The sequence below is a fragment of the Perna viridis genome, chromosome 13 (genome assembly GCF_037379345.1).
Source record: "Perna viridis isolate PV_CMFRI_1.1 ecotype Kerala chromosome 13, ASM3737934v1, whole genome shotgun sequence".
Classification (NCBI taxonomy): domain Eukaryota; kingdom Metazoa; phylum Mollusca; class Bivalvia; order Mytilida; family Mytilidae; genus Perna; species Perna viridis.
In genome coordinates, this window is record NC_142457.1 from 3,655,424 (window position 1) to 3,681,440 (window position 26,017).

The window sequence follows — 26,017 nt, forward strand, 5'->3', positions numbered from 1 at the left end:
TTCTATAAAACTCAAATTAATCGGCCAGCATTTCCATTGACGCTGTTGCTATGTGAAGTGGTGAAATACGTCACTACAAATAATCCATGGTCCCAAATATCTACAGGTTTGAAATATCGGAATAAATATCGAAACTGCTATCAATCTAGGAGTCAACATTTACCTTAAACAATATCAAGATCAACATATAACTTAAACCTAGCTTGAAAACTTATGAAATGCCATCCCCAAAACCCGGAAGTGAAAGTAAACGTAAATGTCGTCATTCATAAACATTGAAGACGGTGTCATGCTGCTTGGTTAAACATATACCATAACATTCAATATTTGACGTGTGGATAATAAATCAAACTTGTCAATACTCTTCAAAGGTAATGTTTTTTTTTTCACATGCATTATGACTATTCTTAACACGGAACCTAAAAATTATAGTTACATCACAAATAGTGTTTTTTGGACATGTGCTTGAAGCATGTTGAATGAACTTGATTCATCCCAAAATTTAACATTATAATCGTTACGTTTACAGCAACAAGTTGACCTCATGCATATTACAATACTTTAATATATTTTCTGAAAGGTCAGAGTCAAAATATTCGTTTCCAAAATTCCTTCAAGGCCATCGGTATCAACTGATTTTTAATTGATTTTCTTTACGATCTAAGATATCGAGTTGGCAACTTCTATACAGTAATTTTCAACACTCTTACTGCACGTGTAAGCTATCAGCAGTCTGCATCATCAAAACACACAAAATATCATTGTATCATTAACTTTTCAAAATGGCGAATCTCAGCGTTTGGGCACAGCGTCATCTTTCCAGAATCGAGGAAAATTTTAACCAGGCGGATAAAGACAAAAGCGGATCATTACAACTTTCTGAAGTGATACAGGTCCTTCGAAACTCAGGATTTAAAGGCAGTGATGACGAAGCTAAGGTAGGTCATGTATACTAAAGTGTCCATACTTTATTTTGTTATTGGCTTCAATGCATACGTTCAATGAAATTGACAATGAACGTATTATTCAATTTGTATGCATGGGCTCAAATTTGAAGTAATTTTGTTAGATGTTTCAGTATCATTGACGGATGTTATATTTTTCTAGAAAATATTTTCTGAGCTTGATGTTGACAAGAACCAAGTTGTTTCCAGAAGTGAATTTAAAAATGCCATGCTAAAGGTTCCTAAGATCGACTTCAAGTAAGTGATTATGGTTTAGGTAACAAACTAGAACTCTAGGTGAGTGCTGAGAGATATATATGCACCGCTTGCAGCATGTAAAAGCCGTAAGAGAGACAACTTCCTTTCGGGAACAACCGCGGTGATACCTATCTTGCTTCGTCCTTTTGTTCATAGTTAAATATTTATTGAAATCCATCATTTTACATGGCATGCATATACATGTATGTACCCAGATGGACAGATAATGTACATCTTATAAATGTAACCTAAAGTCTCAACACGGTTTCGGTGTGAAGGGAATAAAGCAATATATTTTACATGTACAGTGCTAATTAGTAATAATGATTTTTTTATTTGTCATCATGTTTTGTAATTATCATGTTATGTGGAAAAAAAACAAATATGTTCCAAATTTTGGAGAAAAGTCTTTTTATCATCCATGGAAATTAGTATATGAATATTTTTTTCTATATTTTCACCATTACTTGACAAGACCCCCCCCCCCCCATTTCCACCCGGATAAAAATGGTCGGTGCCTCAAATTAACTTTAATGGGCAATACAAAACAAATTCAGTATAACACTACATACACAAACCAAATCTTTAAATTAACATGTTGATGAACATAGTTATACCCCATGACTCATTCATAATATAACGAGAAGCGTACTGCTATTCAATTATCACAGCGTCTGTGTTCCAAGGGCACTTCACTTGTAACAATCTATTTATACATATTGGCAATTATTATAGAAATATTTGGATAATTCGAAGTGCATGTATAATGCACTGTGCAGTTACACGCACAAGACAATTTGTGGAAATGTACATGTATTATTTTATGAATGAATTATCAAACGTCTCCCGATATTGCACAAATATGGCAATAAAGTTAATACGTATAATATTGCTTCAGAACAAACAGATATATATATATATATATTCAGTTCAATAGACATCTGATCTTTCCTAATTCACACCCCTTATTTATTCAGTTTCACTTTGAACATACATGTATGTATAGTACCATTGTAGTGGTAATTATTTCGAACAGTATTTTTTTGTTTATCTAAACTGTCTTGCTCTTTTTAAATACTTTTCTCGTTCTCTTTCTAGAACACTTGTAATGAGACGCACATTCAAACATTTAGACGCTGATGGCAGTGGCTTTCTAACACAAGATGAAATTATAAATGCTGCCACAAACGAATGTGGCCTCGATGTGAAAGCGGAAATGATTTCTGACATGCTCATTGCGCTTGTCAAAGACAGCGATAAAAAGGTATGCATGTAACCTATATAATTGATGGAAAATGAAACATTAGACATAACATAAGCAAAGAAACTAAAAAATGTTAACGGCAAATGATTACACGTATAAAAATATAAAAATGCCTTTTCAAATAGTTCTATGAATGGCTTTGAATTTTATTAAAACGCGTAATGTCAATTTTACAATTATCATTATAATATTATTATGCTCATTTGTTTTTTTAGTTTTCGAATTCGACAAAATTCGAATTGCTATGCTAATTTAAAATTACAGATAAACTATGACGAGTTTCTAGACATCTGGGGACGGCGTTCAACGGGCGAATTACTGCGAGATATATTTAAAAGGCTTGACGCAGACAAAAGTGGAAATCTTTCTAAGGAAGAAATAATTAACGGAATCCAGTCGGACGAGGAGCTGAAATTGTGTGCACCGAAACTGGCTAACATGCTTGTAACTTGGTGTCAGGGTGCGAGTAAGAATCTGAAGTATGACGAGTTTATTAGAGCCTACGAAAATGCAAGAGGGTGAAACAATTGTACTAAATTAATTTGTGTTCACATTTACATTGTACCAAGACATGTTTATAATTTATTTGTTGTAACTTGTATCAATGTTCTTACTGTTGGATGTGTGTGTTTACGCAAATGCGTTATAATATTAAAAAATACACTTGCAATGTAAATTGTTTTCATAGATGTATATAGTGCTTACACGTGAGCTTAAACAGATACATGTACTTAGTCCAGTCCTAATTGAGGCAGAGTTGCCAGAAATTTTTACTACTATGATTTATTTAAATATATAAATTGAAAACATCTAAAACAACATAGAAAAATATAAATCTATTAAGACAAAATACAGATATCAGTTATTTAAGCATGTCAAAAACCCACCAAAGTCAGTTTTATTTCTTGTTCAGAAACAGCTATGGTTTACATAACCAGTCTCAGTTTTTCATTTGGCGGTAGTGCATTTGATGTATAATTTGTATAGATAGCACTTAATTTTTGATTTGGTTGATTTTAGTGGGAGGTTAAAGTGTAGATTATCAAAAGTACAGTTCTAAATACAGAGAAGACAATTGCCACATAAAATATAGCACATGTAGACCAAAAAAGCATCGTCTGATCCATAGGTTTTACACCATGAATCACCTTACCATAGACATAACCTGAATTTTATTTGCATTTGTACTTATTAAGGTATGGAAAGCGGATCTAGGATTTAATTACATGTATATATAAATATTGGACAAGATTCTAAATACTTCTCCTTCTAAAAATCAGGTAAAATGCGTATAAAGTGCGACGTGTGAAGAATAAAAAAGAACAGAGCTTTGTATAACATTATTCAAGTATTCATAATACCGCATAACTTACAGAAACAACCATCAGAGTGTTTGTAAAGTTTGTCTTTTTTAAGATATTGATAGGTCAAATTACGTCGGAATGCACTATGGAAAAATGGTGGAAGAATATGCCCACAAAAAAGTCACAACTGAGATAAAGATGTGCCAACCATTGCATGATTCTTACACAGAATGGAACTTAAAGAATGTCGGCGCATGTTGAAAAAATAACTTTTGATTAAATGTTCCAAATGCACATTGTACTGATTATAGAGTTACCTCCCCATTTCAGGAACTGTCTTTTATATAAGCTGCTATTTTATACTGAATGGGGAAAGTTTAATCAAGGGAACCAGGAAAGGGAATCAAATGAACATAACCTAAAGATTACGACAGGGAAACAGACGCACACAACAACCAAAAATAACACCTGATACAGAAAAATGCAAATGAGCAACCCGGAGTCCACCTAAAAAGACCGCGAAAAAAACTGGCATTTAAATCAAGACCATTTTTGCAGTGCGGACCTGTAGAGACCTGCAGTGCAGACCTGTAGAGACCTGCAGTGTGGACCTGTAGAGACCTGCAGTGCGGACCTGTAGAGACCTGCAGTGCGGACCTGTAGAGACCTGCAGTGTGGACCTGTAGAGACCTGCAGTGCGGACCTGTAGAGACCATGACGTGCGGACCTGTAGAGACCTGCAGTGCGGACCTGTAGAGACCTGTAGTGCAGACCTGTAGAGACCTGCAGTGCAGACCTGTAGAGACCTGTAGTGCGGACCTGTAGAGACCTGCAGTGCGGACCTGTAGAGACCATGACGTACTTTTTAAAAACTTTTGTTATAATACAGGGTTAAACATCATCTGAAGCTGTCAGATGTGAATTGTATGAAAGAATAATAATTGTCTTTTGCAACAATAAACAAACTGATGCACAACTAGCCATTATAACATACACGTTCTGCCTAAAACTAGCTCTACAAACAGCATATATATCTGATATGCTGCAAGTAAAAATGTACATGTAAAATCGTGTCCATATTTGGTCTGTTTCTGCATGAAATGAGACTTACGTGCATGTTGTACAAAACAAATGTTGTTATCGGCACTTTGAAAAAAAAAACTCAAGCACTTCAATGAAAGGAAATGAGTATCAACCTGGCAGTAACTACTGCGCATGAACTAACAACAAAACCGCGATTACAACCCGTTAGATAAGCTCTAAAGATTCGAGCATTACATGTCCAGACCGTCTATCAATTGCCTTAAATCCAATCTCGGTGTTTCCAAAGGTAAACTCCAAATCAACGTAGCGTTTCTCCGGACAGGTTTCAGGAAATTTGAAAGTTTTCATGCACAAGAGGTTACAACCCTCTTCATCTACATAGCAAGGGTTGAAATTTTCAGTTGTGTAAACTTTAAATTCCATATCCGGTTGATTCTGATACAAGGTAAAAAGTTCCTTTTTAACAGTTTTACCGGCTGAAATAGGTTCATCTATTGAAACAATCTTGGAGAATATCTTATCACACCGGTCACTGCCATCCATCAATGTACGGTATTTCTTGTTATACTTCTTTGAATCCCAAGGAACGTTCGTCATCAGTCCGTAACTACATTTCATTACGCGGACATTAACGTAATTCGGTCGATGACCGAACAGAACGGCACCTTTTAATACAGTCATTCCAGCATCCTCGGGAATTATTATGCGTTTGTTACTGAATGCCTTCCGAATAGCGTCTTGTACTAACACACAATCTGAGAATCCACCGACCACTAGAATGTTCGAAACTTTTTTCGCTTCCGGTTTACTCAGAATTTCTCTCATTAACACAATGATTGCGTCAATGGAAGGTTCAAAGAGACTGCGCATGAAATCCCCGTTAATTCGCAATTTGTCACCCATCAATGTAACGTCATTTGCATACTCTGATTTCTTAACCAGATCTTCAAACGATTTTTGGTGAAATTTCTGACATATTTTATCAAGACTCGTGACTGGGATCGTCATATTAACTTTCTTTTTCTTCTGTTCTATATCCTTTTCTGCTGTATTAACTGTCCTCTTTACAGCTTCGAATTCTCTAACGAAATCTAGGAAAGCCAAAGGGTCGTCTTGTTTTAAAGCGTCAAACATTTCCCTGCCAATAATATCTATAAAGATATTTTGAAACTTCCGGTCGACAGATGTCCCCCCACAATTATTTCCTACCGCTCGGTGTTTTTCCTCCAATTGGTCATCTGCAACTTTTCTGTGTACGGTTATATCTGCTGTACCGCCTAAAAGAACAATAATAATAGAATTAAAGAACAGTTGCTAAGGTTGTCCATTTCCTTTTTGTTGTTATTACATGTAAATAGTAGAAAAGACCGTCTGTGTAGTCCTCAAAGAAGGAACCAAATATTTTTTTCACACTCGTTATTATGGTGAACTGCGCCATGCTGTTGTTCATTGATTAGTGTGACAAATTCAAATACCTCTCGGAGATTAACGAACTGTATCAACTAAAGAAACAAGCGCGCATTGTAAAACCAATACAGGCCAGTTTTGTCTATCAATCCAAAACCAACATAGTTTTTTAGTTTCAATGAATGAAGAAACATTTTATATAACAATAAAACGGTGCAATTAAAGTTGGCATATGTCTGCATTTTGGTAACACACCATAAATCACAAATAAAGCTAGAGCGGATCCAGACTTTATTCTCGGCTATTTTTTTTTGCCGATTTTGCACGAAATTAGCATTTAAAAAAAGGAGGAGTTCAAAACCCCAGTCAGTGGATGTACTCTTCCGTTAAAAAATCTCAAGTAAAAGGTTCTTGGTATGTCCTTCAAGTTCGTTTATTCACGAAATTTTAGTATGTACGGATGAACTAAACACTCACCTCCCAGATCGACGACCATATATTCTGTTCCTTTCTTTGTTACTGTAAACCCTGGTTCTGACCCTTTCATTTTTTCTATCGACAGGTACTGGCAAAATATGGAAGCAGTTTCCGGTTCCAAGGCAAGTATTAGTTTATTTCTACTAATCCCAGCCTTTAAAATAAAAGCAAAAACGACAAATGAGCTTAATTTGTTGTTGAATAAAGATAGCATGTATACTGTAAGTTGTTGCATATTTAACTAACCAAGTGTTTCTAAGACACAAGACGCGCAGTAACAACGTTATCTACCGGGTCACTTTGTATGTAAAAAGTCCACTGCGCTTTGATGAAATGCATTTGCAAGTAAGAACTCATATTGGACTTAATACAAAACTTGGCTAACGGACCTAGTGTTCCAGGGGGATTAACTGAGACATCTTATGTTCTACTTCCAATAGCACTTTTCCGTTGTGTCTACTTTAAATATATGTAGTTCATGTTATGTGTTTACATTAATCATATTTGCAAGGTATAAATGAACAATTACTATTTACGACATTTTACCATGCCATGTTATAGGATATTCGAGAGCTATATAAAGCCATCTTTGATTCTTAAAGTGGGTAGAAAATTACGGAAATGGAATCTAAAGGATCTTAAATTGGACAAAGAATTTTTATACCTATAAGACACGTCCATTCAACCTGGGAGAATTTTCAATTAATGTCTGTTTCTATGACAAAAAATGTTAAGAAGCGTTTTAGTCTCTTTTAACCAAAGATAATCTATGTATACATGAACATTTAAGAATTTGTTTATTTTTGCATTGTGAGTAGCTAGGATTTCCTGAAGCAATGATACTAGAAACAACACCATAATAACCGCACCAGACACAGTGGATTATTATATATTCTCTGATGATTATAACTACATTGTCGGTTTTTTTTGTATCCAGAAGATGACCATTAATGTACTCTTAAGGGTCAAATTACGTCGGAATGCACTATGGAAAAATGGTGGAAGAATATGCCCACAAAAAAGTCCCAACTGAGATAAAGATGTCCCAACCATTGCCTGATTCTTGCACAAAATGGAACTTAAAGAATGTCGGCGCATGTTGAAAGATAATTTTTGATTAAATATTCAAAATGCACATAGTGCTGACTATAGAGTTACCTCCCCTTTTTCCACTGCTGACTATGGAGTTACCTCCTCTTACTCTCCCACTTGATGTCATTTGTTTAAAGTGGTTTAAAATGGAAAAAACAACAATAAACACCACTCACATTCTCTGCACTTTTTCTCATAAACTCTTTAGCTGTGTCCGTCCATATGGCTGGGACTGTCAGAACCCATTGTATTTCATTTGGTTGTACCGGCGCCCCTTGTTTATGAATTTCGGCCATCAAATGGTCAACTAATGCCTTTATTGACATCTCAAAAACCGTGGAGGCTTCTAATACTTTGGTTCCGGTGATATCTTCCAATTTCATATCACATGTTATATTCTGAAGAATAAAGTGTGTATGTTGATTAACACATTGTTGATAATGAGCATGGAATGGGAATTTTGAAATAATATTAATTTAAATTCGAAAATTCGAAAGTTGAGTTACCACAAAACTATGGACAGAAAGCGCTGTTTGATGGTTTAAGTAAGAATTGTATTTGGAATGACTTTAATCATAGAGAAAGGAGAATAAAACTGCAGAACAAAAAGGGGGAGTGGCACCAAGAGGCTCAGGCTGTGTCCTTTCTACAAATTCATTTAAGAAATTTTGACTTTCCAAAAATTTGATATGGAAAAAATGAACGGTAAATGATAATTATATATCTACATGTAGAATTTACGACATGCGAAACATACAAATATTGAACTATAAGTAGTAAACTATCTAGCTCAATTTATCAATTCACCCCTACAGGTTATTTGCTTCTGTCAATAATGGAGAAATTCCCTACAACTGTTTTGATTTTGTTAAATAACCCCCCCCCCCCACCACAGGTTGTTTGCTTCTGTCATTAATTGAGAAATTCCCTACAACTGTTTTGACTTTATTTATTTACCCCCGCCCCAACCCGACAGGCTGTTTGCTTCTGTCATTAATTGAGAAATTCCCTACAACTGTTTTGACTTTATTAATTTAACCCCCTCCCACTTTTCACCTACAACTGTTTTGATTTTATTCATTTACCCCCCTCCTTCCACCTGTATTGATTTTATTACTTTACCTCCCCCTCCACCTGTTTTGATTTTATACCTTATTGTTGTGAAGGTGCATTTTGAAGAGATGAAAGTAGTAGTACTCGTCTTCTTCTTTATCAAGTAATGCCTCTACATAGAGATTCTCTGCCTCAAAACCAAAGGCATGAAACTCCTTCTCCTTCGTCAATAATAAACATGTCGGTGTTTTAAGAGACATAAACTGTCGGGTTCCTGATTTCCATACTGGGTTGGCTTGAATTTTCAGTGGATCTGTTTTGAAGTCATGACGGAATGAGAAGGCGTAACCACTGTAGGTAGTGCCGAAATCAATGGCCGCCACCATTAAATGATCCCTAGATTCTGTCATCGTGCTTGCATTAAGTCTACATCATAGTTCCTGAAAAAAGATGTTTTTTGCGACTATAAAAAATGGCGTAATTAATATAAACTTTATAGATAAATGCAACACCACCTAGAGTTGCATACATTCGCCATTTAAATTTTGGACTGTGAGCACTTCACCTTATTCGATCAATGACATCAAATCCGATTCTATTAAGTGATTGAGATAAGACAGGGGCAAATTTTATTGACCGCATACCGGCTGCCCCAAATGCTTCATTAAAATCTGAAGAAAAGGCCCTTTTAAGGTTCCGAGATTCATTTGAAAAGTGTCCATTCTCAAAATATCCTTCCTAATCTGTCCAATATGATATTGCATCTGTATCCTTTGAAAAAGAGAAAGGTTGTGGGGTCCGATGAATTTTGGACGTATTCCTTTACAACCTCATTGGCACAAGAAAAAAGACGTCAACATTCGAAAATATATTAAAAAAATGAAATTTTGGCAAAGATTTGTCATCGCCATGGCGAATTCCTTGAAAACAATTATAAAACAAAGGAAAAACAAAAACGACCACAATACAAGTGCTGACAATTCTTCAGTGTTATACTACTACTCCCCCTTCAGTCGAAAATTGTAAGACTGTTTCTTCGGAAGCCCCAGGCATTGGGTGGCACATGAACAATTTTGTGATAAAAATTGTCTATTGGAGATCAAAACCTCGCGTCTTCTAAGATGAGTAATTGAAATAGTAAGAATAAAAAAAAGTACATAGAGTTATTAAAGCACTAGAATCTTTGAAATAAAGGGAAATGACTTTTTTTTTCGTTTATAATTTTATTTAGTTGATTGGGAACTTTGAACATTTATTCTGAGGACAATTCAGTTCTTTCTAACATCTTACAATCATGATAATAAGTTTAACATAACATTCAAACAAAATATTTGTTGGATAAAATTTACCTCTTTATATATTGACACCCTTATCAAAGAATCTGTGTGGATTTACATGGTTTAACCCGGGATATAACCCAGTGATCAACACTAACAGTAGTTCTGTGCCACCCTAATTTTGGAAGGACTACTTGAAAATCTTTCATGGTAGTCCTATGGACTATCTAAATTTTGCCTTATTTTTCGTAAGATCTAAGAAAAGAACCGTTACTACCGTCTACGGACTACCTGTTTTACCTCTGAAATAGTCATGTAAACCACCAAACAAATTTAGTGTCAAACACCTTTCATTTTGAAATGCTTGTACCAAGTCAGGAACATTGAGGAGACTTTCCTTTTGACTACTGCCTAGATTTTATCAGTTAGGTGATTTTGTTATTATCCTTCATCAGTTTATAAGTAAAAATACCAAAATACAATGTAGAAGACATTTTAAAAGAGACCCCAAAGTCCAAGAACATAGCCAAAACGTGTGAAAACATGATACAAAGAAAATGTAGACAGTAGAATGATACAATAAATACCACGGCTAGATTTTATAATTAATCTTCACATACAGTCTCTTTTTTTTCAGAGGACTGTCAGATTAACACTACGACACTGCACTTCTTTAGAGTTATTTACGTAAAAAGAGAAAAATTCAAAATACATGTAATATAATTACAGTCCCGGATTACAAACATACATACAGGGCGGATCCATACACTTTGGAAAGGAGGGGTACCAGCCGGAGTTCATTAGAAAAAGGGGGGTGCTAGGACATCATTTGCCATTTTTTGTCAATTTCAGACATGAAAAAAAAAATTCAATAAAAAAGGGATGCCAACCCCTTGCACCCCTCTGGATCCACTATTGTACATGTGTAAGACATAATACTACCAGGAGGAAATCTTTTCTTGTGGATATCATCTCATATAACTTTTTTTTCAGAGGATATCATTTAACTATGAAAACTTTTCCACACCTATTAAATTGTTTCCAATGCTTGATTTATAGTATCACTATAATTCATCATAAAACAGCTAGAAGTATTTCTACTTGTAATAAGTTTACAAATATTATCCAGAACATGGTTCACATATGTTGAACATTATTCATACTCGTATTAAAACCCATGTCTCAGTACTTTACGGAAGTGACACCCTAAGAGAGATGAATTATAATATTACATAAGGCAGTCTCTGTGAGTTCTATTAATAGATTTGTTTGGATTTGCTCCAGTAGTACTGTCATGAAATGAAAAAAAAAATCCTGTCAAATTGGTTGGAATTCTAGTATTCAGGCAGTACTAAAAAAAACCCAACACGGATAACTTGGTTTAACAATATGTTTATTTTGTTATTGAAACTCATCCACGGTGAAACTTTATTGTTGTATGCAGGCGCGGATACAAGGACTGGCGTGTCGGACGTACGCCCCCTCTAAATTTGTAAGAAAAAAAATTTCATCACAAGTTTCACCCCATCATATTTTTTGCCTTGCTTTGCACGGCATCTGATTCAATTAACGCCCCACCCCAACTTAAATCCTGGATGCACCCCTGGTATGATATCCTGGCAATTATTTTAAATACTTTTTTAAACATAAATGTACACGTAGGTATATTTTTCTAGAATAACATTTAACCATAGAATAATATCCTAGATAAAACATCCCTTAAAATAATATTCTAATTAGTTATTATAAAAAAAAATGACTGGAATATTTATAAATATAAAATAAAATATCCTGGATAACATGTCACATCAAAAACTATCCGAATCATTAAGTAGTTGCTGGGGGAGGGGGGGTAGCTCAAGGCCCCAAGTAAGTCAGGCAAGGCAAAGCCCTGAGGGAAACTAAATCACCTTTATTTCATCTTTAAAATGTGTGTTTTTATTTTTGTTACTTTTTCCGAAAGTACGCAACTGCGTATTTGCGTATAGGCAGCTACACCCCTCTTAACACATAACTTTGTGAACTCTTTTTTACCTTACAGAAAAAAACAAGCCCGAAGTTTTACATAGACTAAGTAATAGTTACCATTTAGACACATGCATATTTAATCATGAACATATTGTGTATATCTGACTGTAAGGAAACAATTTAACAGCGGTTTTGACAGCCATGGAAAACATTTTAACTACTAGTATTTATATCCCCGGATTAAATTTGATATTATTTTTTTCCGATGGAAAGTATTTCACAAAGTATACTACTGGATGTTACATATTCACATGTACAGTTCTCGACATATTCTGAACACCATGGATGTCAACAGGACAGTGACTCGTACATTCACACTGAAAATGTCGATACTTCCAAGGAAAGAAAGACAGACCTTTATTTATGGATTATTATAGGAAACACAAAATGAGATGTATAAAATCTGTACAGTTAATGATTTAGAAATGAACTTACAAATCTGAGTATCCAAAACAAAAACTGTTCATCCATTTTGTTGCCTTTTTTAATATTTCTTCCGGGTATACTTATTATTGATAAGAATTTAAAACGTATTGCGTAGTTAACAGCTATTTATATACATATGATAATGAATGTATATAGGTCTGACACACTGAATGATTCACTATTTATATTTTATATTTATTGTTGTTGATTTGACTAGTTTGTAACTACACGCAGATATAAATCATATTACAATAGCCACAATAACAACTGAACTGAAAATTCTTGAAGAAAATTTAAAAACTAAGGAAGATTTTTTTAATTCTTTACCAACAGCTCCATATTAGACCCATTCTTTTCTTTTAAATTAACGTGTATATTAAAGCATATGAAATAATCAGTTCAGTTAATTTGTTATTTGATTTATCCTTTATGTATATTTACTTATAAGTAAATCATATGTAAAAAAACAACACTTTTAACAAGATATCGATCGCGATTTGATGCAGGAATTATTTCTACATTGTTGGTGTTTGGTATACTTTCTTTGTATTTACTGAATAATATTGTTAAAAAAAAATACACTACAAAGAATATAAAAAAAATACCTTGAACGTGCTATACAAACGTTCATGAATATAACAGTACAAATGTTAGACTTTGAATACAATTAAAGAGCTAAATTCCCAGTATTTCTTTTTATTCTGGTTAACATAGTTCTTAAACATCGAAAAGACATATTGTGGCTAAATTAGTTTTCGAGTAGAATACGTGGGCATTGGTGGGTCCGGCACAGGGGAAGGGTTCCAGGTTTGGTGATCCCATTATTTTTTTTGCAAATTTTGGCAAAAATGGGCAAATGACGGCTTGCAACCTCCTCTTAAATCCAGATCGGAACAGCATACACCCTTTTCCCATGCCGTTTATAGATTTATGGATTTTGCTCTTGCTCATACATTGAATGTGCTCTAATGCAAACACTGATATTTATTTATACTGTGGTCTAGGGCGCTGGACTTTGTGCAGGCGGTGTTGCAACTGTATTAATTATTTGTATATTTTGGGACAACGTTCATGTTATGTACATGTACTGATACACAAACCCCCGACCCAGGGTTTTCTATATTTCTTTCTCCTAGATACGCTCCACGAACAGCTAGAACCTTTCTAACAATAATTACAGATTTGCGTTAACTGTTATATAAATCCGTCAAAATGACGTTTTTGGCTTCAAGTTATTGTTTTGATATAAGTTTTTCGTGGATGTCATAACTTGCCATAAAAGTCAAGTATCATAAGGCCAAGTGCATTCAATTTCCGGATTTTCACAATGGCTGCAAAAAAAAAGAGGAAAAAAACTACATTTAAATCCATGCATAATTCAGATTGTAAGAAATACACATGTAGTCTTCAAATGATAGACACTTATAAAGTGAAGTCACAAAAAATCTAGAAATCCGCCATTTTTCATTGAAAGGTCACCAAAATCACTCTAAAATTTGAATTAACTTATTGAGTTATGTCTTGCAAAATCAAGACTGTCAATGACCGCTACATCTAGTTTGCATCCAGACACGTAAACACACACTGTGTATGGTCAAAATGATATGTACAATTAATTTACATTGTTTATTTTATATGTATTCTGGTTTATTCGAGTAAATGCATAGAAATGAACAACAAGTACTGATAATGGGTTGGAAGTCAGTTTTAATCGGAACGTTGTTAATTCAAACCAAATTAATCAGCATACATGTACAGGTTGTTGATTGGTTTTGTTTATTGACGTAAATAACATGAAATTAAACTTGATATTTTAGAAAAAAAATGTAAAGATAAGAGTAACTGTTTACATCTGAACCTTAATGAGAAATGTCAATGGAACTATCTTACTGCGGCGGTGTAAGACATAGTTGCAGATGCTAATAGGCTTTACAATATATAGGCTCTGGCAACTGCCATATCAATTCTGATCTTCGATCTAAATTGATAAAAAGATAAAAATTCACAGCAAGGCTTTATATACTTATACATTTAACTCCTTGTTCACAGTGTGAAATAAATTCTAAAATTTCACTCTCGGAATTTCTCCCGCCAATACGTCACATTTACGAATATCAATCCGCCGATCACAAAACTTTACGTTGAAAATAGCTATAAACTATAAGAAAATCTGCATGAAAATATGATAATCCATCGGTTATCGTGAATAATCTCAATAAAATCACTCATGCGCGGAACAAGTTCTGCTTACTCGTTTAATCTAAGCGTTCTTCTACACTGATGACACTATTTCAGTTATATATTCACTCATTCAAATTTAGCATGCATCCTTTAATATTTAAGAATTTAATGTATCAAAGTACAAATGAACTTTAAAATTGTTACCATAATCAAAATAAATGGTAAAACAATGTTTTATTCAAGTAAAACTATCCCATGTGTTAACAAAATGAGGATAACTCTTGTAATTTATGGTGACAATTGCAAATGACTTGTATAGGTCTAGTATTTACATGTATATTCAAAATTATTGGTAGTCAAGACGACTTCCTAGTGTTGCCCCCAAGCACTAAAACATTGTCTTACAATTTGTAATATTCATGGCTCTCAGCATGCAGTTAACAAAGATCTAAGGAAAGCCTAATAGAAATAAATGTTTACACAAGTGGATTTAAAAAGTACAATAAATATATTAACAAAAGAAATAAACATCAAGTGCAAATATAGAAATTAAAATCAACTGTATATTAAAAATACATAGGCAATGACGTCATTCCCGACTACTTAGTAATATAATATTTGTTGCAGGGTAAAACAACATTTACTTCAGGGAATCAAACAAGATTGCATAGGACTTATTCATTGATGGAGTTTTTTTTTATTGAAGTTACGTCGAAATTTCAAAAACAAAATGTACCATAACCAAGCATTATTCATTGCCTATTATGTATTCAATTTCATCAATTTGTCGACGCAGACGTTTGAAGAAAGTACTGCTGCTAAAATACCTGAGTTTTTTGACATCGAAATTCTTGAACCTGCTATGATGTCACGAAACGCTGCAAGCGTCATCGCGTGTCATGCTTTATGTTTGGAAACAACATCTTGTGAATCCTACTCCTATAATTGGATTAGTGAGCTGTGTCAGTTATACACTACTTGTTTTATTGTTCCAGCATCGGTAGCTCACCAAGTAGTGTCCGGATGGAATTATTATAAGATTATTCCAGGTAATGATCGTCCGTAGTCATTCTACAGAACACATCGTAGCGTAGTCCGAATTTCCTCTGACACTACAACCCTCCTCTTTTATATTTGGATATTGAACCCGACATATCAGTATCCAAATATAAAAGAGGAGTGTTGCAGGGTCAGGGAAATTCGGCCTAATCATATCGTAACATATTCATCTCTATGTATCGGTACATGTATTTGTACATTGTGTATGATAATAGAAGAAAATGCCCATTTCTCTAATTCTTGCCTAGCTTTCAATCTTCTTGTAAGAAAAAATGTCTTCCTCTTGTCATCAAAACAAGTTATTTAGCTTGTTAAACTCATGTTAAAATTGCGTCATTTAACAGCTGGTGATATTGTAGTCATGTGAAATTATATTCGTAGAGTAAATCAAATAGCTGTACATGGTGCTTTATGGTCCTAAGCTCCCAGCTGATCGTTTACGGTATCCGGGTTTCTAAATAAAGTCCGTATTTTTCTGTGTTCATATCTTCCTTCGTGTTGTGAGATTCGTTCTTTTTTAATATCCTTCACGTGTATCCATCATTGTGTTATAATCTTTTTCATTCTTTTTTGTTGTTTTATAATAATGAAATGAGAGAGGTGTTTATTTTTTCCTTAGGAAAGACATTGTCAGGAAATCTTAATGTTTAAGCATGATATAAGTTGTGGTTTTATTTAAATTTTCTCTGTAGACCAACCACAAACAGTTGCAGCATGCCAGAATGGAGGATGTCTCACTTTCTCATCATCCCAGTATCTGATTATAACCACGAACAAAATTTGGGACGACGCACAGGTATGTTTGTGGTTACGTACCTATCTATCGCTGAGGCATTACGAATTCTGCATTTTCCTTTCTTGTTTACCTGGCCCTTGCAGGTGAGCTATTGCCGTCAACTGGCGTCCGTCGTCGTCGTTAACAATTTTTCAATGCTCTTCTTCTTTGAATTGCTAGACCAATCAGATCCGAACTTGGTATGAATGTTCCTAAGGGTATTCAGGCTAGAACTGGTGTTGAGGTTTTTCATCTGTCGCCAAACATACCCGCCTTCACTAAAAATAAACATAGGAGTGAGACAGCAGTTGTTCGCATATATCTCCAAAACCGTTAGGTCAAGCCTAATTTTGACATGGGGTACATGTGATAGTGTGCAGTATGATGAGTTCTATTTGAGGTCAAATTTTCTTGTACATATGTTAAGTTATTTAGAGCTATGTAAGTTTTGTCAGGTTTGATGTTATTATTTTCGAAGATCTTCTCCTGTGATTTTTTTATCGAAGAAAAACCGAGGCGGCATTTACAAAAACATAAAATTTGGCTCCTTTTCATAAAGAGAATAATATATACAGTATATATAATGATCATGGTGTCATCCCATCAATTCGTCCGTCCGTAACATTTTCGAATCAGTTTTCTGCACAACTATTAATGACTGCCATTTTTTAAAATTTATATAGGTAAAAACAATTACTGGATGCCGTTCTCCTGTTTCGACGGCTTTGTTTATACTTTGTATATTTGGTACCAGTTTAATTCTCTTCTTACTACTTATCACAGCCGTTTGACATTTTTAAGAAGCTTTTTATTAACTACTCATCTGACGACTTCTTTTATTTTTTGACCGTATAGTTTCTAAACAGTTTGTTTCGTGTCGGTTATCTTTCCAACTTCATATCATATTGTATACAAATGAATAACACACTAATTGGTCAACACTTGATTGGACCTCCTACTAAGTAAATTTGTACCAGTCCATATAAAATTCAGGCACTTTCTATGGTAGAAGTGATTTATGGTGCAAAAAAATAAAAACAAACAAAAAACGACGCTTTGTAGTCAATTCCCTTTACAAATCTGTATTTTGGAGAAAAACGTAGTCATCTGCCACATACATCAACCACATCAAGAACAATAACTCCTGCAAAGTACCAATTTATGTACAATCTGTATATTTTTTACTTCAAAAGCAAGTGGAACAACCAAATGACAAACTAAGACTGGCTTTGTGGCCTGTAACTGTTTCTGAATAAAAAATAAAATTAATGCCTTTCAATTTGTGAATTTTTTGACATGCATGAATCATTTTATGTCTGATTTTTATAAGGTCAGTTATATACATGCGTGGCCATGAAAACATAAATACAAAATTGACTAAAGCTTTATGTAGCAAGAATTCTTTCCCGTTTTAGACTGAATGTCAGAGTCTAGGTGGTAAGTTAGCTGAAGCAGAAACTGTGGATGAAAACACGTTCATAAAAACAGAACTACAGGCTGCAGGAGGTGAGCATATATGGTCAAAATAAAGCTGTGTTCACACTCGATTCGAATCATCCAATTCGCATTGAGTTAATACGTATTGAAAACGTCGATAATGTTAACGTATTTTTTTTAATTCGCATCAATACACACTCGTTAAAACGTTAAATTCACGTCGGATTCGCTTCCGCCGAAATCTTCCGCTTACACAGCATGCGAATTAATGAATCGCACTATCTCGAAAACATATCCAGGAGCGAATAAAAAATGCGCATTATTTCAATTTGCATTAATTCGTATATGAACTTCGTTTTATGTGTGAACCCGTAACTGCATTTTAATTCGTGTTTAATACGAAATAATTCTAATCATAAGAGTTTTCATGCTTATATCCGTTTTTGATTGGTCGAGAACGTCTTTGCCAGAAAGTTCATACTTGCATGAACTTCTTCAGATCGTTAATACATGCATGAACGTGTAGTTCGAAAGAATGTGGCAACGAACTAAACGACACAATATAGCCGTAAGAATGGTTTATTACATCCACATTGATTTTACCAGTGCAGTTTGTTTACTGAGAGTAATTTTCAGCTCAGAGAAAGAAACTTATAAAATCTAACTACAAGTAAATTCGTCCCAAAATTGAATTGTCCCAGAACTAGATTCTATAAATACATTTACCGGTTCAACACATTTAAAAAATGCAATTCCCAAATGTCGGGATAGCATTAAGGATTAAACAGCTATTTTCGGTCGTTCAAGGATGTATGGACCGATCTCTCCTCTCTCAAACATTACACGAAAGGCCTTCGGCCGTTCATTGAGTTTGGGAGCTCCGAGATCCGTTCACACGTGCATGAACGACCGAGAATAGCTGTGTAATCCTATATTGAATGCACATCCGTGTGAACGGGCCATAATATTAAAATAGCGGTGAATATTCGAAATGATGTCGGAAACCAATGTCAAGACACACTATCATTTACAGAGCTTTTATTATTAAAATATATATGTACGAAGAAATCAAATGATAAATAAAATACTACAAATTGTACATTGTTTTCAGTAAATAAAGTTGTATTCTGCTTATCTCTAGCATTAGAAGATAAAAAGACAAGAAAATCCCTATTTTTAGTTGTGCGAGATTTCTGTATCTCACCCACGGGTTAAGACAGAGAGAGCATGAAAAGATTGGCACTATTGAATAAATGAGTTAATAAAAGATCGTATCCTACCAATATCGTATATGTATGTTTGAAAGTAATTCAAAATGATAAGTGTATCGAGTATAGGCCGTGATTGATTATTTCTTGCAGTTTGTTTATACTGCTTCGACTTAACTGACTTTATTCCTTACATTTTGTCGCGAGGTACACTGGCCTGGTACGTTTTATCGGAAGTGAGAAAAAGAATCATACACCCGCTTCTCTCATGTAAGATAGGGAAATCTCACACATCCTAGGGTAAGATGTAATAGTTCTTTAACTCATTGGAGTCTCGATAAAGACCGGTAAATCTTACCCTCGGGTGTCCGACATTTCCCTACGGTGCACTCATACAGGCGTCAAATATTAGACGTTCCGGTTTGTCGAACGTGAGCGAAACATACATGTAGGCACAGGCGAAGCACCCTGAGGACACATGAAGAACGCTCACCCAACGATGAACATAAATTTTGTGTAACACTGAGTATAATTAAATGTTGTTTATTGTATCTGTTAATACCGTTATATAGTGAGGTCGATTAGAACACATGACCCGGCTTCATTTTAAAGTCCTCAAATCCTCCTTGAACACAAATGATGGCTAAAACTTATACACATAGAGAAATCACAAATTTCACGCATGAATTGTAAAATAAACTAATTGGCAACCTTTATTACTACTACATGTAGTATATTGCATGGACATGTACGTTTACTTTAAAAAAAAATGCAAAGATCAGTGTTATAGGCTGTATCACACTTTTTAATTTTGAATTCCAAGATTTGAGCCAGTAGCTCGTCATAGGGGATTCGCGTCGCAGAGAATACACTGTATTGGTAGAGGATTTTAAAAGGTCTTATAACACGTACATGTGTCTAGTAAGTTTAATTCATTCTGATGCTTTGGATTAGGATATATATATACATGTATATATTACCTCAAATTGCATAACGTCGTAATTTGATTTATTATTCTTACAGGTGACAGGTATTTTATAGGTGGTTATAACTACAATGTTGATGCCACGTTTGAGTGGGCCAGTGACCCTTACACTCCAATCAGCTATTCAGACTGGGAGCCGGGGCAACCTAACTCGATATCATCGTGCTATTGTCTGTACTCGAACTCAGCCTATCAGTATAGATGGGGCGATATTTCGTGTACATCATCATATCCATATATATGTGAATTCCCCTGAGTATTAACTGTAGCACTTGTATGCTGCTGTCTTAAACTTGTACGACAGACCTAAGTACGAACAAGAAATGTTAGCGGATTTAGATTAAAAAAAAATCAAATATAACGATTAAATGTACTCAAAACAAGGTCTGCTTCATTATAGGATTTCTTATTCATACAAATTAAATAAAAAATTGAAAGTTCAACAACTTAAACAAATATTTCTTACTGGAAATACAATTTCATTGGAAACTTTAAGGATTGAATATATTTACCAATAATTAAATACCTACCTCAAGCTAGCGAACAATAAGCCAGCGAACAATATACCCGATCAAGCTAGCGAACAATAAGCCAGCGAACAATATACCCGATCAAGCTAGCGAACAATAAGCCAGCGAACAATATACCCGATCAAGCTAGCGAACAATAAGCCAGCCAACAATAAGCCCGATCAAGCTAGCGAACAATAAGCCAGCCAACAATATACCCGATCAAATTAGTTAACAATAAGCCCGATCAAGCTAGCGAACAATAAGCCCGATCAAGTTAGCGAACAATAAGCCCGATTAAGCTAGCGAACAATAAGGCAGATCAAGCTTGCGAACAGTAAAGCAGCGAACATTAAGCCAGCCAATAATAAGCCCGATCAAGCTAGCGAACAATAGGCAGCAAACAATAAAAAAAAAACACGGGGAAACTCCAATATCTAAAAACCAGAGAACACAACGGCCATTTTATTTCATATTATTTATGTACTTTGAATTATTTCGTTGTAAAATTTTTGACACTATTGTGTTATGCACGTACCTCTAATGCATTTCAAATTGCTACATTGAAACTGAGATTGAAAACTTTTGAAATAAAATTTTGAATGCCTTCATAGACGTAAGATATTAGTTTGCATACTGATATGATTATCTAAGATGCCTGACAAAGTAACACTAACAGTTTGCGGTAAGGACCACAGTTTAATTTATACAAATCAATATTCAATTAAAATACCTCTAATTGACTAGTAATTATAACATCAGACCCTCTACCATTTTGATCAGTTTTTGAGAAAGAAAGGTGTACTTTTAGAAACTTTTTACCACTCAATGTCATAAAATGAAACAACATGTTTATCCGAATTAGAAATAGCTATTTCACTAATTCTAAACAAGCCAAAATAAGCTAACGAAAAGGCGGCACAGAATCGCAAAACTTTATATCTGGTACGACACACTGTGTGTAGCCGACTTAATACAATTTTAACAAGTTTTTTGTTAGTGGTAAACGTGGATCTTTTGTTATCGTTCGGGAGCGTTTAACACCTTCTAGCATTTTCCTAACCACAATCATCAATATGAAAAATAACTTTTTTATTGTCAAGCAGGTGGACCCATAAATAAGTCGCAAGAACAACCGGAACTAGCTCTAGAAAAGCCATGTTTTTCATTAACTCAGTTTTTGTCCAATGCTGTGGCCATCTTAACTGAACCCATTTCCCAGACATGTAGGCCCCGCATCCCAATTCTGGGTTTCCAGAACTATCAGTAAAAAGTTTTAAAATTTCAGTTGATGGCCAAAGTTTTTCCGGGAAAAATATTTGGCCGTTGAATTTATCTATAGATTCTAACCATAATCTGATGTCTGCTTTAACTTCACTATTTAAACCAATTCTATGAAAAGGTTGTCTCACCTGCGACATAAGATTATAAAAACGCCTTAAAATGCTCTGGAAGAGGGGATGGCCCTTGCACAAAAAGACATCAAGCCTACAACCGATTGTAAGTCCTTCAACATTACTTTTTCCACTTCATTAAGCATTTTAATTGTTCGTGCAATTTCTTGAGTTTTCCTTGGGGTAAGATAACCATCATTAATTCAGTATCAATAATAAATCCTAAAAAAGTTCAAACAGTAGTGGGATCAGAGGTTTTATCATGAGCTATAGGGACACCAAGCTTGTTACAAGTATCCTCAAACATATACATCAGGTACTCGCAGTCCCCGGTATTACTTTTCCCCATGAAAATAAAATCATCTAGATAGTGGTCTAATGAATCTAAGCCAGAGTGAAACTGAACCAACCAATGTAGAAAAGTTGCAAATACATCAAAAACATTACACGAGATAGCACAACCCATTGGCATACATTTATCAATAAAATAATGACCATCAAAATAGATACAAATTAAATCAAAATCCGCGGGATGAATAGGTAGTAAGCGAAAGGTGGATTTAATGTCCATTTTTGCGAGCTTGGTACCCCTACCCAAATCTTGATTTTTTTCTAAAATAGAATCAAATGAGGAGTAGGTTACTTTGCAAAATTCAGGGTCTATAGCCGAATTTACACTGTTTTCTCTAGGATGTGACAAATTAGTAATTAATCGCCACGTACCATCATGTTTTGGAACAATCCCTATAGGGGATGTGCGAAGAGTTGGTATCGGTAAGATTGAAAATGGCCCTAATATTCGTCCCAGATCTATTTCACGTTTCAGTTTTTTAAAAGTTTCCTCAGTGTATTGATCAGCAGAAATGAGATTTTTAGAAAAATTATAAACACGAGGAGCAGTGTACTGAATCCTAAGACGTGATTCAAAACCTTTATAAAGCTCTCTTGCTTCTAAATGATTCGGATAATTTTCCAAAAACTCCTTCAATTTAAACAATTTAATAGGAGTTTTGCCTATTTGCCGCAATATCCCACGAAGCTCTTGGTCTTGGGAATCGTTGCTGCTGAACCCTAAAATTTGATGAAAGAGAAGTGTTATTGACAGCATGTCTTAAGTGTGTATGTTGTGGTTGGAATGGTTGATAAAATCTTGTATTTGAATTAGTAATATTTGTATTTTTTGGTTTTACTTTGCATTGTGTGATTGGATGACCTCCATTGCAAAATAAACAACAATGTACATATTGACATGGAACTCTATAGCAGGTACCTTGATAATTAAATGTATAATACTTTAATCTTGAATTATTCGAATTTGGGGTGCTTTGTAACTCAACCATATTAGTCCTAGACATATACAGTAACCATAGCTCGGTGTCAATTGTATCCCATGAACTATTTGGATCTGTAGCTTTGCGTAACCTATATTGCTCATCATAGAGCTTCCAGCTCATACCATGACATCTGTGAGCTCCCAAACGAACATTTGCCATATATTTTAAAAGTTCCTGGAGCCCCGTGCAGGTCCGGGTGTTAAAAGAATAGGCCTGCAGCAGCGCTAAGCTTGTCGTATAAGGCGACTAAATAGTGCTCAGAAACCTAGCCGGGGGCTAGGCGCTCTGCCCACAGAGCAACTGGGATGTGTGCCCCAGGTGGTGGAATGGGGTACCCCTGGCGTGTTACATGCTGGGGTTGTCAGGCTATAATACGGAATACCTGACCGCCAACCATAGTGGTGCACCGTGTTGGGAAAGATGCCACGTTCCTCGCACGTTAAAGAACCCTGTTGTGGTATTCGATAGGAGTAGGAACCTTTGCGCTCCGCCATAGGAGGCTAAATTGCCCGACCTTACCATAATTTGTCGACCCTATTATCCTTGTGTCCCATCCTTTCTTTTTCATTTCATGTTCATTTTATCATCCATTTCATGTTCATCGTCTGAATATAGCTGAAATATTGCTGCTCGGACGTTAAACCCCAACAAACAACATAAAAGTTCCTGGAAACGAAGTGGGTGGACTGAACAAAAATATACTTGTAAAATTAATGAACGCATCGGTCCACTGTTCAATCGATGCAATTTTTATTGAACTACTTTGATCATGCTGCAAGACCAGTTGGCCACCTTCTAACGGGAGTTTCTGTGCTTTTGATTTATGCTGGTTGTTTGACAAAGGGTACTTAGATCAATATACTCGCCCCTTTGAATTTTTTCAATGATATTTTGAGGTACATGAATACATGTATTTAAATTTGAATGAACACTTGGTATTTGCGCAGGATTTAGTTCAGGTTGTGTGTTTGATATGGGTAGGGAATTATTAACCACGCTATTACCTGAAGACTGAATACTTGATGACAGAATCGGAACTGTAGGATTAGGCGTCACCGACTGGTAGGCCAAAGTTGCTGGTACTGTGACTGTAGGCTCACTAGGATATGTCACTGGTAAAGGAGCCGTCATCGGCATGGCTGCTTGAGTTATAGGTAAAATCGGTGCAGATGATGATGGTACCATTTCATCCACGCTACGTCTTATATACTCGGCTTCACATAAATAAGATACTGTTAAAATTTGAATAAAAATACTTTCTACGACTTTATTGACACATACCGTCGTTTAAATTGTCTTAAATGACTTGCTCATTCGTTTAGCCAAACGGCTTCTCCCTAAACATTGAATCGTTAAATTCCGGTGAGATTTTAATTCTCGGTCCCATTATTTACATTATCAAAAGTCGGCCATGTTTACAGTGATCGGGTTGCTAGGAGATGTTGTTTACTTTTAAATGGTTTGTCCAAAAACCGAAGAACCCAGAATGCATTTCGGCGCTAATTCGGATATCTCGGATTTATTCTACGCGAACATCGTACAACACCGAGAAGTTTGATCAAGCAGACGATTGTCACCGGAGTTCGACGGGAACTTACGAACTTCGTTTGTGAACACATCGTCCCGTAGAAACCAACATGGCGGATATTAGTATAGGATTTTCCCGTAAGGATTTGTTACGCACGATTTCAGCCAATGAACGACTCGTTGGAACTATCACGTCATGCATATATGCGAACTATCTTCAGATTAAATAAAAGAGAGACAACTCTAGCGGTAAGTCCCGACAGTTTAAAAAATAGAGCTTCAAATCGAAAATGTGCGGTATGTGACTTCGAGTATAGTTGATTTTGGCTGCTTTCGAGATGAAACACTGGATAAAGCCAATGAAGTAGGCGTTCTCTTACGTTTTGACACCCGGTACATTTTGATGTAAGCTAAATCAAAGCTGCTTCAAGCGATGATGTCGATAGATTCGACTTCAAAAATCGTCAGACCCACACTATCTTTTTGATCAGGAAATGGTCAACGCAAGTGACGTCACTATTCAGATAATAAAACTCGACAAAAGACGGAACGTTTTCCGGCACATCGATAACCGAATTTAAGCTAAATCTTAAATTCTATTAACTAATTTTGGGCCCTGGTTTAGGGCCCGATTTATAAATATCTGGATCTGACATTTATAACTCTGTCAACTTTAATTGTACAATTCAGTTCAGTTACATAGAAACAGAATAATGTTAAAAATAAAAAATTCTCCTTTTATATAGATACAAAAATAAATTATTATCCCTTTTTGTAAAAATACACAAACAAAAGCATACAACAAACAAACAAAACAAAACAAAACAAAACAATGAAATAAAAACAAATTATGAACCACCACTGTTAAATTTCAATCCTCGAAAAAGCATTTCTAAAAAATAGTTAATTCGTAACTAGAATGAAAAAATAATGTGTTGGGGGATGCTGATTTGGGGAAAGATCCATATGCACATCCTAGAAATTTTATGGTTAACTAACCAATATACTGAAACTCACCCTTTAATTGTTCTTAA

General features: G+C 35.1%; 3 protein-coding genes and 1 pseudogene across 5 annotated transcripts; 2 read left to right on the plus strand and 2 right to left on the minus strand.

Annotated features, from left to right (window-relative positions):
* Positions 1–650: 650 nt before the first annotated feature.
* Positions 651–3,142, plus strand: LOC148599277 (neo-calmodulin-like). The gene is made up of 4 exons (XM_088557192.1): positions 651–938; positions 1,108–1,202; positions 2,301–2,466; positions 2,731–3,142. Exons 1-4 carry the CDS (start codon positions 783–785, stop codon positions 2,986–2,988), a joined length of 675 nt encoding a protein of 224 aa, XP_088413318.1. The 5' UTR covers positions 651–782; the 3' UTR covers positions 2,989–3,142.
* A 145-nt stretch (positions 3,143–3,287) lies between these two features.
* On the minus strand, positions 3,288–25,382 carry LOC148599278 (heat shock 70 kDa protein 12A-like). 3 transcript variants are annotated; one of them, XR_015917657.1, is made up of 6 exons: positions 12,584–12,736; positions 8,942–9,283; positions 7,967–8,188; positions 6,699–6,852; positions 4,590–6,091; positions 3,288–4,497 (listed from the first exon to the last, which is right to left on the minus strand). XR_015917657.1 is itself a non-coding variant. In XM_088557191.1 (5 exons), exons 2-5 carry the CDS (start codon positions 9,251–9,253, stop codon positions 5,019–5,021), a joined length of 1,761 nt encoding a protein of 586 aa, XP_088413317.1. In that variant the 5' UTR covers positions 9,254–9,283; positions 25,364–25,382; the 3' UTR covers positions 3,288–5,018. The 3 variants fall into 3 exon arrangements, 2 of the variants coding, with proteins under 2 accessions (XP_088413317.1, XP_088413316.1); XM_088557191.1 differs by lacking the exon at positions 12,584–12,736 and adding an exon at positions 25,364–25,382 and having other exon boundaries at positions 3,288–6,091; XM_088557190.1 differs by having other exon boundaries at positions 3,288–6,091.
* Positions 15,419–20,475, plus strand: LOC148599279 (lactose-binding lectin l-2-like). The gene is made up of 4 exons (XM_088557220.1): positions 15,419–15,804; positions 16,507–16,610; positions 18,005–18,095; positions 20,258–20,475. The coding sequence occupies exons 1-4, from the start codon at positions 15,486–15,488 to the stop codon at positions 20,473–20,475; spliced, it is 732 nt and encodes a 243-aa protein (XP_088413346.1). The 5' UTR covers positions 15,419–15,485.
* LOC148599280 (uncharacterized) lies at positions 20,400–25,351 on the minus strand (annotated as a pseudogene).
* Positions 25,383–26,017: the final 635 nt, after the last annotated feature.